This window comes from Sinocyclocheilus rhinocerous, unplaced genomic scaffold (assembly GCF_001515625.1).
Source record: "Sinocyclocheilus rhinocerous isolate Xijiao unplaced genomic scaffold, SAMN03320098_v1.1 scaffold28, whole genome shotgun sequence".
NCBI classification, from domain to species: Eukaryota; Metazoa; Chordata; class Actinopteri; order Cypriniformes; family Cyprinidae; genus Sinocyclocheilus; species Sinocyclocheilus rhinocerous.
The window spans coordinates 41,884-61,178 of NW_015652416.1; the positions used below are offsets into that span (position 1 = coordinate 41,884).

Consider the following 19,295-nt stretch of genomic DNA (forward strand, 5'->3'; position numbering starts at 1 on the left):
CCATGCATTGTGTAGTTCCAGTAAATTCATTCTGTCCATATTCTCACTAAACACACATTTTGTCTCCTGTTCCTCTCTCAAACACACACACTCAAACATTCAGAAGTGCGTCCAAGAGTCATGGTGTAGGGGGTAATCTAGAATAATCCTATTTTATTGGCTGTTACCGCTGTGACGCAGGTCCGGTCCCCCTGATAGATTCTGGGTGACATCTAGCCTGACCTGACATTACGGTCAGTCATTTATATACACTGAGTTACCAACTAGTCTTACACAGACACACACATAATTTCACACACGTCTGCCTCACTCCCTCACAAACACAGGTTTGCGTAGCCATCCAAACAGGGACTTAATTTACCCTTAAATTAAGCTAATTACAATTACTACAGACTAACCCTACCACACAATCCAAACCCTAAAATAGAACAGTCTTTATGAAGCATTTTCTTTTTTGAGAATGTCCACTTAGGATGTCAGATATATAGTAGCTAACCTAGGGACATTTTTCTGTACATTTTTCCCTGAAATATAGCATGGTTTTATTTTTCTTTCTTGTTTAATGTGCTTCAGAGACTGAAACCTCATTACTCACCTGCATAAAGGTAAACTTCGACTTCCAAACATGATGTCTTTCTCTAGAGGGCAGCACTGACATTCAGTGTTGTCAATAAAGGCAGAAAGGATGTTTTGCTAGTCAGTTTTAATTGATTCATTTATTATGTATGTCATGTATACCTTCACACTAATTACCTTTAGAAACTTTGCCATTTTTGACTCATATACCAAGTTGATTTTTTTTCATATACTGTATCAGTACAGTTGTTTGTTTGCGCCATAGAAACTGAATAAATACTCAACACATACAAAATAAATTACCAAGCTATACTTTTGCTTATTATGAATGTTCCTGTACTGTTTTAATAGGTCGTACGTTGGTATAACTGTATAATATTACCGTAGGTGAGGAGCGCGTCTGGATTGGTGCGCGCAGCTGTCACTCAAATTCTCCGTCACTCCTGCTATATGTGCGTCCTCTCTGTGTGCAACCGAGATGACATGAGCAACCAGCACTTTACACAGTGTAACAGCTGACAATGTGATCATACAGGTAGGTCTTCCATTTACACATTATTGATTATGCGCATCTATATTCTCTCAGTGCTTAATTGAACAGGGTTTGCACATTATTGGTTGACTATTTATATATTTATTTTTACAGAATAAAACAACATGTAAAGACTCAAAGCTTCCAGCTGTCGCTTTAGTTGAGGAGAGGGACGGGGTCTTCTGCTATTTGACATTCGTGTTCCTGGAAAGGCGTGCACTTTACTGTCGGAAACGAAAACTCATCGCAATCATTTTGACCTCCCGAGAGCCGTGAGAACCCACGTTCACCGCCCTCACCACGAACTTCAACGCTGTGCGCAAAAGGGACATCTGGAGAGCTTTTACGCACAGAGGTGAGGCGCAACGGCGGCGCGCTGCATGCAACACGAATGATAGACGTGCATATAAACTCTCGCCCGACTGAAAAGTACTTTTTCTTGAATTATTGTAACATTTACTTCTTGCATCCGTTCATGTGACACGGCCAAAGCGACCTGACTGTAGGACTATATAACAAACAGATCTGTAATCACTCGCCATGGAAGATAATCGAAGTAATTTGAGCGTGCTGAACTGGGAGCAGGTAAAGCGTCTGGATGTCATCCTCACCGATTCCATCCCCATTCACGGCAAATGGAACTTCCCCACTTTGGAGATGAAACCTCGGGATATCGTCAAAGTCGTGCGGTGTCGCATGGAAGAGCGCAAGATTCACGTCCGGGAGGTCCGGCTGAACGGTTCCGCGGCCAGTCACGTTCTCCACGAGGACAGCGGTTTGGGCTACAAGGACTTGGACCTCATATTTTGCGCGGATCTGAAAGGAGAAGGGGAGTTTCAGACCGTCAAGGATATCGTTCTCGACTCCCTCCTGGATTTCCTGCCCGAAGCTGTGAATAAAGAGAAAATCACACCAGTTACATTAAAGGTAAGCATTTAGTGACTTTTATGTGTTTTAATTGTGTTGTAGCCCGGTGTTCTGCTTAGTTTAAACTAGTAAAAACGGGTCTTTTGCTGTTTTTTTATATGGGGTTTTGGGCACTTTACAGCTGGGAGACCAGCTAAAAAGTTCAGCAAACCTGCGTAGTCTGGTTTAAGATGTTTTTAAGCAAGGTAGCTAAAAGTCCTGGCTAGTAATTGAAAAGTTGTGGATTCAAACCTTGCAGGAGTTGATTCATCACCCTCCAGCACAGCACTTAACCTCAGGTTACTCAGGACTGTCCTTAATTTAACTGTACTGTCACTTTGGATAAAAGAGATTTAGCTAAATGATTACTTAGTAACTGATATAATTCCATATGTTTAACGTGTTAAATAAAGGGGAAGTGCACGACATGCTATAATTTGACACTGGCTGGACCTAGACATGTCCTAGAGAGCGTATATTAGATTTAAGCTGCAATGAGATAAGGACACTGGTAGTAAAAACGCTGGTTTCAACTACAAAGAGGATTTCTCTAAACCAATTTACGATGGATCCGTTTTCTCCTCTCTCTACCCAGTGTATGCAAAGGCAGACAGCCTTTTCATGTATGCAAATTATGCTGATATAATTTAAAGCAATAGCGATGCAATGGAATGCCTTTACTGGATATGCAAAGTGACTTTACAATGAAAAATATAGCAGCTGTAGTCCTCTGCTATTGACAGTATACTGAGGGGAATGATTTTTTAATAATTATTTATTTGTCTGCTTAAAGATTTAACATTGCACCCATGTACCCTTTTGTGCATCTCCATCTTTTAATGTATTTTAACAATTTTCATTGAACAAATTTTCACGCTCACATTGTCCTCCAAACCTTTTTTTCTCTTTCCTCAGGAGGCTTACGTGCAGAAGATGGTGAAAGTTTGTAATGATTCAGACCGCTGGAGTCTAATCTCCCTCTCCAACAACAGCGGGAAGAACGTCGAACTGAAGTTTGTGGATTCCCTGCGGCGCCAGTTTGAGTTCAGCGTTGACTCTTTTCAGATCCGTCTGGACTCCCTCCTCCTCTTCTACGAGTGCTCTGAAAACCCCATGGCTGAGACATTCCACCCCTCCATCGTGGGAGAGAGCGTTTACGGAGACTTCAACGTAGCCTTGGACCACCTGCAACAGAAACTGATCTGCACGCGAAATCCAGAAGAGATTCGGGGTGGCGGCTTGCTGAAGTACTGCCACCTGTTGGTGCGAGGTTTCCGCGCGGCTTCGGAAGTCGAAATGAAGCTTCTCGAACGCTACATGTGTTCCCGGTTCTTCATCGACTTCTCAGATGTGGCGGAACAAAGGCGCAAGCTAGAGTCGTATCTGCAGAATCACTTTGTGGGATTAGAGGACCGGAAATACGAGTACCTGACCACCCTGTACAGTGTCGTCGATGAAAGTACAGTATGCTTGATGGGACACGAACGGCGACAGACTCTGAGCCTCATCACCATGTTGGCGGTACGTGTTCTGGCGGAGCAGAATGTAATTCCCAATGTGGCTAACGTCACTTGCTATTACCAACCTGCACCGTACATTGCAGATGGCAACTTTAGCAATTACTACATTGCTCAGGTGCAACCAGTCTATGCCTGCCAGCCCGTCCACACATTCTCACCATGGTTGCCCTGCAACTGACCAACTGTTAACTCACATTTTGTCCAACATGTCTAATTAGAGCACTCGCCCAATGAGACCAGTTGGCAAGTCGGTATTTGTGTGCTCTACAATGTGAGGAAAACCCAAGACTTTCCCAACTGGCTGCTGCCAGCTCACTGCAAGGAGAAGCTACAAGCGCGCCAGATGAAAGAAAGGGAGGGAGAGTGAGGTAACTTGGATTCATTCCCATCGGGCAGCACGTTCTACCTAGGCTTTCCATGGCTATGTGCCAGGCCTACAGTAGGAGGAAACACCATGGAAACTCTATGAGAGTAATACGGACACAAAAAGGACTATCTTTGTGTTTGTGTACATATGTGTGTGATAGACATACATGAAGAATCAAAGATGTCCTGCATATTGTATTGAAAGGGCAGATAGATTAGCAAGATAACTTTTTTGATGCTCATTACTCATGCTATCAGACTGCAATCAATGGACACTTTTCTCAAGCCAAGGATATTTTCATAGATACCAGATACCCAAAACAGATTATCAGTTAAGTGCCTTAAACTGAAATTTTTTTTTAAAGTCACTCTGCAAATGACCCCAAAGTATGTTAGTCAAGACATCTTTTTGGAGTCACATATGAATGAAGGTAGTGCACAATAGCAAATGGATGACGAGTTTTAAAGGCCACTTGATCATGAACTTCCAACTGATGTAGTTGCAAGACCTATTTCTTATAATGTATTCATTTAGGGGCCTATATGAAAGTGTTGCATAAGAAGCTTTTTCCATCCGAGGCACTGGCAAGATTCGCATACCTGTGTGTAAGACTGTACATATGAGTTTTTCACAGCTTCTTGTCTCATCTAAACTGACCTCAATGTACTGTTGGCTCAGTGCTGGCTTAGCTCAGATTAAAATGTCCAGGGCAATGCCATTACATCTAAGGCAAAGAAGTAAAACAGGTCGAGGCCGAACAGGAAGAGAATTAATGAAAGTTGTTTAAGTCCAAATTGTTGCTGTTATATCCAGGTTACCTGGCGTCTTTCTGAAATCCTAATTATTACACAGCCACCAAATCCAGAGATTATACCTTTGACACATCTGACCTGCATAACCTGGGGGATTAAGACCAGCAGAGACATAGCAGAAGCTCATTTAAGGGAAGCAGAACATATACCAAAGATATTCTTGATATTCCTCAAGATTGTGAAGCAACAATACTTGACTTAAAAGCATCTACATGCTGTTGGAACTTAATGCAACACAATTCCCCTAGTTCAATTATTCCATTGAGTCTGAATCTGAGTGCTTTGTCATATGTAAAGGCCCTGTCCCCAATGCTACCAATTCCACACTTTGGTGATGCAATAGGGAGCACCTTTCAGAATAAAAAATGGGACACCTTATGGTCACATGCCTGAAATGGGTGTATGTTAAGGCCCTGTCCCGAATGATACCCTAAGCCCTTGCGGTCCTCAGCCGATTCTACACTCTGGTGATGCAATGCTGCATAGACTGTCCGGTAGTAGTCCAAAGGTGCATACTGAGCAAAAGGGGGGGCATTAAGGGCACTCAGGAGCACCCTTCAGAAATAAAAAAATGGACACTCTGTATGGTCACATGCATGCGATGGTTGCCACAAATCTACAGGACAGAAAGTTGGGACAGGGCTTGAGAATGTCACATGTACTTATGGAAAAATTTGGCCTAACAGATCATACAAAGATGGACACATTCCTCCCATATACTCACTCACATATAATAATTGTATAATTTTTCTACTGATTCTGCTATTTTTGTACATTGTGATGCTTGTGCTAAGGTCTTGGTTGGGACCTTACTCTAATGCTGTGAAAAGTACTGTTGTGTTTTTTGAGTCGAAAGACCCGACCAAGCATTAGTTCAGCAAATTCTTAACAAACGTTGGTGTAAACTTTCATTTAGAGTCATTGCATTTGGGTGCCCACACAAGTGTGAATGTCTCAGTCTATGTGTGTTTTATCTTCTAAATTAAACTTGTATGTGAATTCAGATGTGATATTCTGAGCTCACTACTGTCAATATTGCAATGCGTCATGTATTTGCAAACATGAATGACTCATTAAATGGTGATTTTAAAAGTTACATTGGCTCGGTGATGTTTGTTATCAACAAAACATCGCACAAGCCACTATTTAACCCTGATCTCTTGTTGTTTGTCTATAGATGATCTCTTCCTGTTGTGGGGTTTTAACAAAACCAATGCACAGCATGAAATACATGACCTGCTGATAAGACCAGCATTTGCTGTTTTGGATGGTTTTGCTGGTTAAAAGTATGCTAGACCAACACTAGCACTTACTAGCATGAACAAGCCAGACATAAATGCCAGTATAAGATGGTCCTTTCATCAGGAAACTGTTAAAAAAAAAATCGACATTTTGCAAATGTAGCAAATTAACAATTTGTTAACATAAATTAAAAAAAACCAACATTTGTTGTTGCATTGCAACCGTAACTGAACCGTTGATGTCTTATGCTTAGAGTAGCAGATGGCCAGTCTGTTTAGAGCACATCACCGTTGGTTAAAGGATGCACCAATCTACCTGTTTAACAAAGTAGTTTCGCTTTCACAACGAAACACACACGTGTCTTCACGACATGGCGGCAGCAACAATACTACAGCGAGAATAAAAGTTACGCCTTCTTTCTTTGCGTGAACATTTGGGCGGCGTTATGCAAATCTTCCCACATCGTGACGTAGACATGTGGGCGTGTTAGGACGAACCGTTTTAGGTAGGCGTGGTTGACTCTTAACTTTTATAAAGAATATCTCTTTGGATTTGAGACTTTAGTCTTTGCAACTTTACAGATCTTCTTTATGCACCAAGAGCTTGTAACACTTCAAAGAGAAAGGAAAAATTGAAATCGCATCATATGACCCCTTTAAGTGTTCTTCCACCCTGGTGCACAAAAGTTCAATGGTAACATTTAAAAATGTAATAAAATACATATTTCGATAGGTGACATTTTAAACTTTTAAAAATACTTTTTTTTTCAAATCTTTCAAACGTGACTGTGAAGTCAACAAACTTTGCATTGATAAGTTTATATATAAAAGTCTTTTGCATTTTATTTCTTCGTCTTTACATTCAAATTCAAATTGAAAATCAGCATCTTGTTTACTACCATTCAAAACTGAATTGGAATTTAAAAGGCATTCTGGGAGATCAGTAGACCAACTTAGGCTGGTTTAAACTGGATGCTTTTAATATTTAGACTGTGGTTCAGACAAAGTGTTAATATTCCCTCCGTTTATGTTGGAAGATAAAATTCTGCACTTTTATGAAGAAAAATAACATTCTTGCCCAAAAAGGCTGAGGATGAGTCATTTGTCAAAAAAATATTGCTCACTGTTGCTGAGTTCCTGTAGCTTAAATAGTTCAGTGTGGCACATACATACAACAAGGTCATGGAGTTTGATTTTCAGGGAACTCACATAAAAATGAATGTTATAATGCATGAAAGTAAACAGTGAGTGTTACCTTAGCTATGAGGCAAAGGGAGCTAACTTAGCTAACACCCAACGTTAATAGAAGCCTAAACAGTTTAGCTCCCGCTTTGGCATAAGTATGCTAGCTTAGCTTTGCGCTCCGGGTTCAACTGGATGAGAAATTGGGTCTGAGGGCGTGTAACGTAGGGGGCTGGGCAGGGCTAACATTATCCTCTTGTTAAGCGGCACTTTGAATATGCTATATTTAGCGCTCCATGAGAGGGATATTAACCCATCTCCCCTAATCTGATTAAACGCTTAATAGTCCTGTGCTCAACAGTCTAGGGTAGTTACAGCGTTTGGGTTTATGAGTATTGTACTGTAACACATATGCCCGGGTGAGAGCACCCTCCCTTACTGTCGAATTAAGATTGTCGGGTCAGTGTGCTCTAAATTTTGTTGAGATGAAGAAGTTCACCTCCTTCTCATGCCTTGAGACAAAACAAACAAAAGCTTGCTCTACTAAGCTGCAATCTTGGACAATTCGTCCACTGACCTAGCCTCAAGCTAACCATGTGACATGCTAATTAATCTGACGATCTGTTTTTACTTATTCATTTGTGCCATTTGTATGCAGTTCCTCGTGCTAGGCGATCCCTTCCCAAGACTATGAACTGGCACTTCATGTTCTATTTTGAGAGAATTGAAACCAACAGTCCCACTGTCTGTCTTGGTTCAATCTGGTGTGCCTCCTTGTGACAAAAATGACATACTGCATCCTAAATGAGCCATGAAAAAATACTTCAGCTGCTTCGCAATATTGCAACAGATAAATGTCATATGTCATAAGATGCCAGATGTCATAAGGTTTGTAACACAATGGATTCTGGTTCTTAACCATACATATAGTTCCTTCATTTATGAGTACTTTTGGCCCTGTGGCCTTTTAGAAAATGCTCTCTCGTAAAACATACTTTTCACACAACAGTCTATAGACAACTGCTAAAATGATCTATAATAACATGTATAATATTCTGTCAGAACACATGGTTACTTTTGAATGGCTTTTGGATTACTGCAGAAAATAAGACAAATGTTTTATGATTCCTACATGTTTTAATGATAATCTTCACAAATGAACACAGATTGTATGAATTTTGAAGCCAAAAATGCGATCACTAAAAGCAAAAAACAAAAGACCTAAACATAGGCTATTGACAACACGGTCACATGCCTTCAGCGTTACCACCACTGAACTTCCAACTCATTCAATCTTCATTTAAAATCTACATATTGGAAAATGTGCATTAGAATAGTTTGCAAGAGTTTGGTTATAAAAAATGAAACTTTGAAAGTGACTCGTGAGTAGATGAGTTTCCATGCTCGGTATGATGACATTTAATTTCACAGACAACCTTAAAAAGTGTTTTGTTAGGAATCGCCTTTTTTTAAGACACATAAAAGCTTCACGATTTTACAATTAACTTAATAAATAAATAATAATCATTAGCATATTATTTATATATTTTATTTTTAGCTGTAGAATAAAACGTTAAAATATCTTCAGCTTGTGATAAACACAGACCTGTAGTCAGACATGTAATCAAAAACCCATTCAAAAAGCTAATTGATTTCAGGACAATGAACCAGAAGTGAATAAATGCATAATGATTTCTGAGTTTTAGGAGTTATTCATGAAGTAAGATGCTTTCTGTAGCCAGACGATGCAGTTATTGCATCCACTCCACCCACCAGGGCTAAGTGAACCATGCTAGCTAAATCCTGACCCCTTGGTTAGATCTTACACTCGGCTACACCTTAAATGTGACCCTGGACCACAAAACCAGTCATAAGGGTCAATTTTGTGAAATTGAGATTTATACATCATCTGAAAGTTTGTTACATCAATGTAGGATAGGGTTTGTGATAGGACAATATTTGGCTGAGATACAACTATTTGAAAATCTGGAATCTGAGGGTGTAAAAAAATCAAAATATTGAGAAAATCGCCTTTAAAGTTGTCCAAATGAAGTTCTTAGCAATGCATATTACTAATCAAAAATTAAGTGGTGATACGTTTACAGTAGGACATTTACAAAATATCTTCATGGAACATGATCTTTACTTAATATCCTAATGATGTTTGTCATAAAAGAAAAATCAATACTTTTGTTACTTTTATTCATCAAGGATGCATCATAAAAGTAAAGACATTTATAATGTTTCAGAAGAATTGTATTTTCAAATAAATGCTTTTTTTGTATTAAAAAATACTAAAAATAGGTGTGGTGTAAATATGGTTAAATAATGGCATTTGGTTTATCAGCCACATGTGGGCCACATAAGGGCCGTCAGCCCTTTACAGAACTCAGCCATATAAGAATACCATATAAGGTCCATATATCAGCCACATCTGTTTTTATTATTTGGCTCACTCTGGGTTGGGTTATGGCACTGTTTAGGTTCAGTTCTGGCTAAAAATATGTGGACCTGTTTTGGGCCGGTGAACACAAACTAATCTGGGCCACACTTTAGCTGTTGATATGGGCCAGATCCGCGCCAAAGGAAATTTGCTGACTGGGTTAAGACTGGTTTTGTGGTCCAGGGTCACAAATACAATATATTTGTTTTAACGATGAAGGATATTTGATAGCCACATTTTATTAATTTGGAGTGTGTTTCTGGCCAAACTGTGACATAACTTCTTGTATTACGACATATTTACTTGACTGTTCTGTATTGTACATATCCATATATGGAAAAACATTTAAAACGCCATGTTTTCAGAAAAACGATCTGTCAGTGATGTAAACCATGAAAACTAGCTGGCGTTGTTGTGGACACTGAGCATATGTCCTCTGGTTCCCCCTCTTTCTAACAGAGCTGTTGTTTGGATTTTTCTCTGCGTGAGACAATGACCTCTGACTCTTTACGGATCTTGTCGGTTGGATTCTCATCAGACCAATGAAGAATATTCCAGACGAGGATATCGCTGTTTGTCTGTGTGCGATAGTGAGAGAGTTCGGAAAAAAAGAGGGGGAGTTGGGTTTCACAAAATCATAAATGCTCGAGCCAGCAGCGATAATGCAATCTACAGTTTAAAGCTCCAAAAACGTTCGCTGTCATTCAAACATCCCGTCCAAAAGGAAAAGGACTTTCATAGTTATGTAAATATTATAAATCAAATCGCTGATCTCACATCTTGGTTCGCAAAACAAATTTTGCTGTAAATGTAGCATTAGAAAGCACTCCGAGACAGCCAAACAAGCAGACGTTTTCAACAAAACATTAAAGTTAATGCTGACCTGCAATGTAAACACAGACTGATGAAGGCCTCGAAAGGGATCGAGAGATGCCGTTTGGGAAGCTAGTTGTTAGTGCATGCCGAAAGTAATATTCAGTGCCCACATTGACTGGCATTTTCCTTCTGCTGAATAATAACATGGATGCGTGTACTTGCCTACGCAGCGGGTGGGCATCTGTGGCAGTAGACTAGACTCGATGGCGGAGTAATGTGAGATGAAAGTATTATGGTGATTGGCCAGACTTCTGCGTAGGAATGAGGGGGCTTTTCCACACATCTATAAATCTGCTGATAAACGGGACAAGCCGAGCGCAAATCTGGCAAAAGTCACAGCTCCTCCGCACACAGCCATATTCCTGTCTGAGAATGTCATTATGGGAGCCTGCAGAGGAATCAGAATAATATGTCAGCTCGAGGCTTATTAAAGAAGCATGCTTGATGAATCTCTAGAAAACAGCTGAGAAGATGTGCAAAAATGCATGCACCCAAATACAGTGGCTGCTACTTAAGCCACACGTAAAGATGTATGAATTTCGAAAATTATACCAAGTGGTTGTGTGTGCCGTTCATAACCAAATTAAGAATTTGATTTGAATTTGAATTGAGGTTGCAAACTGAATGCAAACTTTTTATTCAAATTTGAATGAAAGGAAATGAATTGAAATTAATAATAAATTAATAATAAACTATCATTTTTAGGATGGATGGATAGATGGAAGGCTAGATGGATCTATAGACAGAACGATAGCTAGTACGATACAATGACAGAACGATAGATAGAACGATAGATCGATAGATAGAACGATAGATAGATAGAGAAGGATGGATGAATGGAATGATAGGTGGATGAATCAGTGGATAGATAATGGATGGACAGATGGAAAGATATATAAATGATAGATAAATGGACAGATACTGTAGATCATGGATCCTCAAATCTGGCCCACGAGATCCACTTTCCTGCAGTTTAGCTCTAACCCTAATCAAACACACCTGAGCATGCTAATCAATGTCTTCAGGATCATTAGAAAATCACAAGTAAGTAAGTTTGATCAGGGTTGGAGCTAAACTCTGCAGCGCAGAGGATTTGAGGAACCCTCCTGTAGATAGATTGATAAATATATGGATAAATTGATGAATGGAAGGAAAGTTAGATGGATGGAACAATGGTTGGAAAGATAGGTGGATGGATTGATAGATGGATACATATGGCTAAAAACTGAAGGTGCGCCACGTCTTAAAATATGAATTTTGTACAACAAATCTGCAAATAAATGCTCCACAAACCTTTCTCCAAACTAACTTCACTTTTGTGAGACATGAATGATTTTCAATCAAGTGTTTGAATACCTGCATTATCCTCCTTTTGATACTTCCTTCCATGAGTGAGTGTGTGTGCATGGATCTATAACTCTGTCCGTTTGCATTGTTGGCAGTGATATTAGTCTCCATAACTCCATAACCAGAACAGACGTCTCCTGCCGCAACTGCTCAGTAACTATTTTTTTTTGTAGAGCTGGAGTCTTTCTCCTTCATGCTGCAGATGTGCAGGTCTTTGATGGAGGGCTGGGCAGGAAACAGCGATGGAGAGCACCCTAAAACGGCGGAGATATGTCAGATATCTTCACCTCGCTCCTCAGAGGAGACCTTACTTGTATCCCAAAGACTGATTTATTCAAGGATTCTGTGAAATGTCAAAAATAAACTTCACAGAGAGGCTTAAACCGATGTTCATCTGGCCTTACAGTGCACCTTTCCTCTGAGGCAAATCACCAATATGCCAGATGACGAACTCTGGAAACTACAGTCTGATAATGAATATACAGTGGCCCAGAAAATATTTGGACACTTAAGGATTGTAAAGTTTCTGAATTTCATTGCATTAAAAATAGCAAAGCATTTGACTCTTTAAACATGCAGTTTAAAGAGATATAGTACATATAAACACATTTCACAAATTAAGTTTCATTAGGTTAATCAGTTAAAAGTAATTACAAAATCTAGTTAGCTCTGGAAAAAGATCTAGAGACAGTTTTTTGCATGGATGGATGGACAGATATATAGATAAACATGGATGGATGTATAGATAGATGTATAGATAGATAGATAGATAGATAGAGGATAAATATATATACTTATTTAGACACACAAACCTCTTTTCTCTTAACTCTCACCAATCACATAGGAAACTCTTTGTGGATAAGATCTACAAGCGCCAAAATGTCTATAAGCTTCAATCCAATCACCAAAAAAACCTGGAAATGCAATTAATTAGAAGTCTTTTACCAGAACGAAAGAGGAAACTAGCATTTAAATGGCCTTTAGACATTCCATAGGTTCATGTTATTTTCCAAAAGATATCAATCACTGCGATGTGTGGCTGCAGGCGTTGGTTATTTAATTATCCAGAATGGGTGCACAAGGTCAAAAATGTACTAGTGTGTTCATAAAATGAGGAAAAGGAATATGACAAAGATATATAGCTGGAAGTTACAGTTTTTTAAAGCTATTTCAAAATAAATGTTGTTCTTTTGAACTTTATATCTATCTATCTATCAAAAAAAAAAAATTGTCTCAGTTTCCACAAAAAAAGAAGCAGCAACTGTTTCATCTTTTATAATAATAAGAAATGTTTCTTGAGCAGCAAATCAGCATATTAGAATGATTTCTGAAGGATCATGTGACACTGAAGACTGGAGTAATGATGCTGAAAATTCAGCTTTGCATCACAGGAATAAATTACATTGAAAAAATATATTCAAACAAAAAAAAAAACATTATTTTAAATTGTAATAATATTTCACAGTATTATTGTTTTACTGTATTTTTGATGAAATGAATTCAGCCTTGGTGAGTATAAGAGACTTCTTTCAAAAACATAAAAAAATCTTGAGTGCTGTATTTAAAAAAAAATCTTGTACAGCATATATAAATCAATTCATTGTATTGCATGTTGCATTGCATGTTGAATGCAGCAAGTGCCATTGTGATTTAGAAAGTATATTTAATTTCAAAATAGTTAATACAGTTGTTTTGCTTTTTTTTTTTTTTTGCACTTTTGTTATTCCCATCAAATCATATGAAGACAAATACAAAAATCTTGGATGATGGTTTTGTTTTAACTGTCCCACTGGAAATGGACGGTCAAGTGCATTGCATTGTGGGATACAGTATGCCTTGCAGTGTGTAATGTGCTCAGTTTGACCTTCCATTTCCATACGCTTGCATAAACTCTCTGCACACACAGTATACAGTATATGCTGCAGTAATAGTAAGAGTGTAGTATCACAGTATGCTATTATAAAAATGGCAAATTATGAAGTTAAACTCACCAACAGTGGTTGAGATTGTAACCAGAGTCGCAAATTGCAATGTTGTCTACAGAGACGTTGACGTGATCTGTCCTATCTAAGAACATCTTGTAAAATAGAAACACGTACCACATTTCAAACTTGTGTGCAAACCACTGCTGAGATGGCAAATGTTTCCTCATAAACTCTGACATTATCGAATCAAATCCTAGGACAGAATGTACAAGCGCAATATGAGCATTTGCAAATTAACTGATCTGTTGTTTTGTCATTCTTTTCACATAGAGTTTGTTAAAAAGCTTGTAATGATTATCTGTCTCTCACACACAGACACAAAGACATGCTGTATGGTTGTAATTATCCATATAAACGTCTCCCAAGACTGAATAGTGGAAACAGATTTCAATATTTCGCGCTTTCCAATGCAATTTCTTCACCCATTTTAGTTCTCCTGAGGCTAGTCTCCACTGTCGCAAATCATAGTCTTTATCACACCCACAAAATAACGTGCAAACACCTGCTCAGCCCATACACACACCTGTTCTAAGATAAGTATAGCTTTTAACCACGAGGTAAAATGAAAACGTATCCGGCCCTTGAGAATTTGAGTGATGTGACAGTGAAGTTCTGCTTGAGATCGGTCATAACGTACATGCCATAACTCGCAAATGTATCAAACAAACATTATATATTGATGATCAGATTAGTACATTAGTACATTAAAATATAACAAAACGTATTCATTTTTTAATATTCAAATATGCAATAAAACCTTTGTATCATATTTGATACACACATTTCTAAGGCTACTAAAATATCATCAACATGTTCAAAACTTTGCTGAAAAACCCATTGTACACAATCTACTACATGCCTTCTGTCATCCGATTGATCCTGTAGTTCATAATTTTTTAGCAAATAAAAGTCCTTTGTAAAACACCCCCCCAATAATTATAAATTAATAATATTGAAGCCACTTACTGTAGGTTTACTTGATTATCTATAAATCTTTTTATTGCTTTTGAGGAAAGTTTATATGTTTAAAAACTACAGAGCTTTGATCATAAAACTAAACATTTAAATATCATCTTACAAAGACCTAAAGGTTCAATAAAAGGAAAGTTTATTTGTTCATCTTTCAGTCATCATTGTATTGCATTGAATTATATGTTTAAAAACGACAGAGCTTTGATCATAAAACTAAACATTTAAATATCATCTTACAAAGACCTAAAGGTTCAATAAACTGTTCCATTTAAAAAAAAAAAAAATTCGGACTATTATTTAATGTCATGCTTATATGTCAAGGTTAACTACGAGGACAATGTTTGTTAATTTTAGGAATGAAAATGTTCTTAAGGAAATAAAATCAAATGCAGAAAAATTGCAAGGCGGGACTTTATTTTATTCTTTGGTACCTGATTGGACCTTAAAAAGAGGGTGTTTCATTGGCCAAAAAGGAAAGCCTTTTCAGAGGTGTTCTACATTTTGAGACAAAATAAATTATTATTTCTCTGAAATAGTTCTTAATAAGACCAGAAAGGTGTATTAAGAAAGCAAACAGTAGGACATCAGAAAGTCTACAAGATGTATGAACTGGAAGATAAAGAAAGAGATAACTTAACTTTTCTCTTATTGTGAACTTGAACTTTTTCTATCTCCCATTGACTCCCTCTTTTCATGCCATTTTCCTCCTCGTGTCTCTTTCTCTCGGTCTGTAAATCTCACGTCCTCAAGCAGCTGTTGGGGAAGGAAGACACACTTATTAACCCATTTCATCTTTGCCAGGAGGAGATGCAGTAAATTCGGCCTCTCACACTCTCTCAGCACCACCCCACGCCGAGCCTCAGACAGTAGAAACATTCAAAATTAACAAATCATACAGCGACTGCACTCCCATAACTGCTCACATTTCTCACACACAGTTCATCATCACTGCCTGACAGATGTGTGGGCCAAAACTGTCTCTTTTTACATAGCCCTCTTCTTTGTTTCAAAAGCAAGTGAGCTGCCATGTTGCCTACAGCTGCTGGAAGCATCATATACAGTAAATATTACTCTTACTATTTTACCAAGACCTTATTGGAAGATATAGAGTGATAACTGATACTTATACTGTGTATGCAAGCAGTCTGCTATCTTTTATAAAGATCTCATTGATTTACATTACAATTTATTAGAATTTTATCTTACTTTCTGGACATAGTAATATCAGCAACTGCACCAAATTGCATATTTGTTTGCTCATTTAGGCCTTTGATTAAAACTGAGGGTTTTTTTCCTCCTTGGGTATGAGCTGCATATTCTGACTATATCCTATAAGCCACAAAAGCCTGATCAATCAAATATTATACTCAACTAAAACCACAAGGGAATGGAATTGAAATTGATTTCAGTAGAGTTTGTTCTTGGCATGCTGCTATGCTAATCATGTAGCTAAGTTAGATAACTAAGTAACATAATGAATTACATTGATACATTGATATTTTTCTGTATGAAATGATGGACTGATTTCATTCCCCGGACCTTGTTGCAATGCATTCTGGGATTTCTCTGTAAAAGAGATTTGGCTAAAACAAGTATAAGGCAGTTATCAGTAAGAATTTCTTGTAAAAGGAAATTAATACTTTCATTCATCGACGATGCATTAAATTGATCAAAAATGACAGTAAAGACATTTACAATGTTACAAAAGATTTCAATTTCAAATAAAGGCTGTTCATTTGAATTTTCTATTCATCAAAGAATCCCAATACTAACCTGAAAATCAGGGTTTCCACAGAAATATGAAATCCACAGCAACTGTTTTCAACACTGATAATAAGAAATGTTTCTTGAGCAGCATATTAGAATGATTTCTGAAGGACACTGAGTAATGATGCTGAAAATGTAGTTTTGCACCACAGGAATACATAACATTTTTGAAATAGATTCAAATAGAAAAGTTATTTTAAATAGCAACAATATTTCAAAATATTACTGTTTTACTGTATTTTGATCAAATAAATACAGTCTTGATGAGCAGAAAAGACTTCTTTCAAAAAAAAAAGAAAAGAAAAAATATGCCGACCCTAGTAGTATACGTGAATATATAAAAATACCAGTTTCCAGTACATTTCTACATCATTAAAAATACTTAATAGAGCATTATATTGCATATTACTGATTACACCCCCTCTCACTGTCTTTAATCTTCACATTTTCCAGCTGTGTTTTTTTAGCACAGCTGTTTTACACCTCATCTGTTGTTCGTTTAATGTTTTGTCCTCATCTGTGGATTTGCTCTCTCTCTCTCTCACTCTCAATTTCAGTTTAGTTGGCTTAAGGGTCATGAAAAATTATGCACATTTGTATTGTCAAAGCATTTCCAGCTTACAGTAGCTGCACAGGGTCAAAATAAAATAAAAATTCAATAGAGAAGGAATACTTGACAAGACAATCTGTGGTAGATATAGGCACATAAAAGGGTTCTTTTTCAATGGCAAATTTTCAGTTTTGTGGCATGTACAGTATGTTTATGTAAGGATGATGAATGTTATGGCCAATGGTTAGCACATTTGCTCAGGACACCATGAGTTGTAGCTCTCATGTGGGTTTGAGTTCAGTCCCTCTTGGATGCTTTTGCTCAACCTTTATCTGCTGAGCCTGTAACTCATCAAGGTGATTCACAGTTTGTCCTTTCATCACGGACCAACAGTCTGTCATGCTGTAATGTCTTTTTTTGAGCCAAATAGCATTGTACTTTGTTCTAGTGTTTTGGTTTCCCAATAGGTTATATAATCATGATTCATTTGTGAGGAAATCTGGTTTAATGTAATTAAAGCTGAGAACGTCTCAGACTGTAGAGTGTTAATATATGCTTCATGCTAAACAAAATATATAGTTTATGTATCCTTTTCAGATAATACCGCACACTTTTGAAAGATACTCAAGGGAAAAATCACATAGGAATTTGTGTTGTTTCAGCTCAAAAACACTGAACTGGTTTGAAACGCGAATCTGTTTTTTAAAAAATGCACACAGTGCTGACAGATGTTTCAACAGCATGTGTCGTCATGGCAACCTTTCCACTGTAAAAGTGGTTTTTAATGACCCGGCTAGCCTGGACAGTAACATCATAAAAAGTCCTAGAGGTGATGGGCCTTTACTCCTGAGATATGCAGTATCATCTTCATATGAACTGCTATTACAGTTCCCCAATGTTATAAGAGCTCACACAGGAAGTGCTGCACAGACCTCAGATATGTCCCATTTTCCCACATAAAATACGTGTAAAAGTTGAACGAGAGGGAGGGGGTTCCCAAAGAATGAAGTGCGTCATTTATTTTCACATGTTATCTGTGTTGTTTTAGCATAAACATCCCGTTTAAACAAAATTCTGTTCAATGTCAGTTTTTTGCAGGAAATCGTTCAATCAGCCAAATTCTTCTGTGAAATCAACCTGCGAATGGTTGAAATCAAGTTGTCTCTTACAGATTAAGCCGGCGTAAGAGAAAGTACTCTAAGATCACCTTTAAATATGTATTGCGCACTGCTGACTACCCACGATGCTTTGCGGCTTGGGTCAACTCAGGGGTCAACCCCCCCCATCAAACTACCCCAACATTTTTACATTTTTGATAGACTTTTGACCACAGTTTCATGTCATCTAAAGTCTTTATTTTTAGCTATGGTAGCTAACATTTTTTTTATGTTAGCATATTCATCAGACAATTACGAAGCCCCTAAAGTATGGAGGACCAAACCTGCAGAAATTAAAAACGAATAAATATATAGATAAATAAATAAATAAAATGACAGGAAAATAAATAATTTCTGCAGGTTTGGTCCTCCATACTAAAGGGACATTTGCAAAAATAAAAAATGGTGCTCACGAGAAACTTTTCACGTGTGCACGCATTACAATGTCTGATTTAGGCCTATGTAAACTATAACCTATTTCCTTTGTCCGTCACTGCAGTTTTACTGTGAAGAAAATGAGAGTATGGATGCGCATGACCTAATAAAGACCTGTTTGCTCATTTTGTATTTGTATTTTTGTGCTTTTGCCTTTATACACCACTACAATGGATTTGAAATAAAACAGTCAATATGTGATTGAAGTGCAGACATTTAGCTTTATTTTAAGAGGCTCCACGAAAATATGACATTTACCATTTAGGAGTTACAGCCATTTTAAGCAAAGTACTTACATTTTCAGGGGCTCAATAGTATTTGGACAGTTGACCAAGAAGGGGTTAATTGACCAGGTGTTGTCCATTCCCTCGTTACTTAAAGGTGACATATCATGAAAATCTGACTTTTCCAGGTTTTAAGTGCTATAATCAGGTTCCCGGTGCATCTACCAACCAAGGAAACGTGAAAAAGATTAACCCAGTAACTTTGTTTTGGGAAGCCTTTTTCTGCAAGCGTCTGAGAAAACGAGCGTGTCTGATTTCGCTCCCTTGGTGACGTGGCAAAGGGATCTCATTATAATATTACTGCCCCTTAATCTGTAAGTTTACACCCACGGCGCCGTTATTT

General features: G+C 37.8%; 1 protein-coding gene across 1 annotated transcript; it reads left to right on the forward strand.

The window, feature by feature from the left end:
• The first annotated feature begins 837 nt into the window (after positions 1 to 837).
• Positions 838 to 4,910, forward strand: LOC107714964 (protein FAM46A-like). Its single transcript, XM_016520962.1, has 3 exons — positions 838 to 1,111; positions 1,223 to 2,035; positions 2,930 to 4,910. The coding sequence occupies exons 2-3, from the start codon at positions 1,649 to 1,651 to the stop codon at positions 3,710 to 3,712; spliced, it is 1,170 nt and encodes a 389-aa protein (XP_016376448.1). The 5' UTR covers positions 838 to 1,111; positions 1,223 to 1,648; the 3' UTR covers positions 3,713 to 4,910.
• Positions 4,911 to 19,295: the final 14,385 nt, after the last annotated feature.

Excerpts from the sequence above, each read along its gene's own strand:
- LOC107714964 (XM_016520962.1), top strand. The coding sequence starts at position 1,649 with ATGGAAGATAATCGAAGTAATTTGAGCGTGCTGAACTGGGAGCAGGTA. Across the intron at positions 2,036-2,929 it reads TCACACCAGTTACATTAAAG|GAGGCTTACGTGCAGAAGAT; the intron begins GTAAGCATTTAG and ends CTCTTTCCTCAG.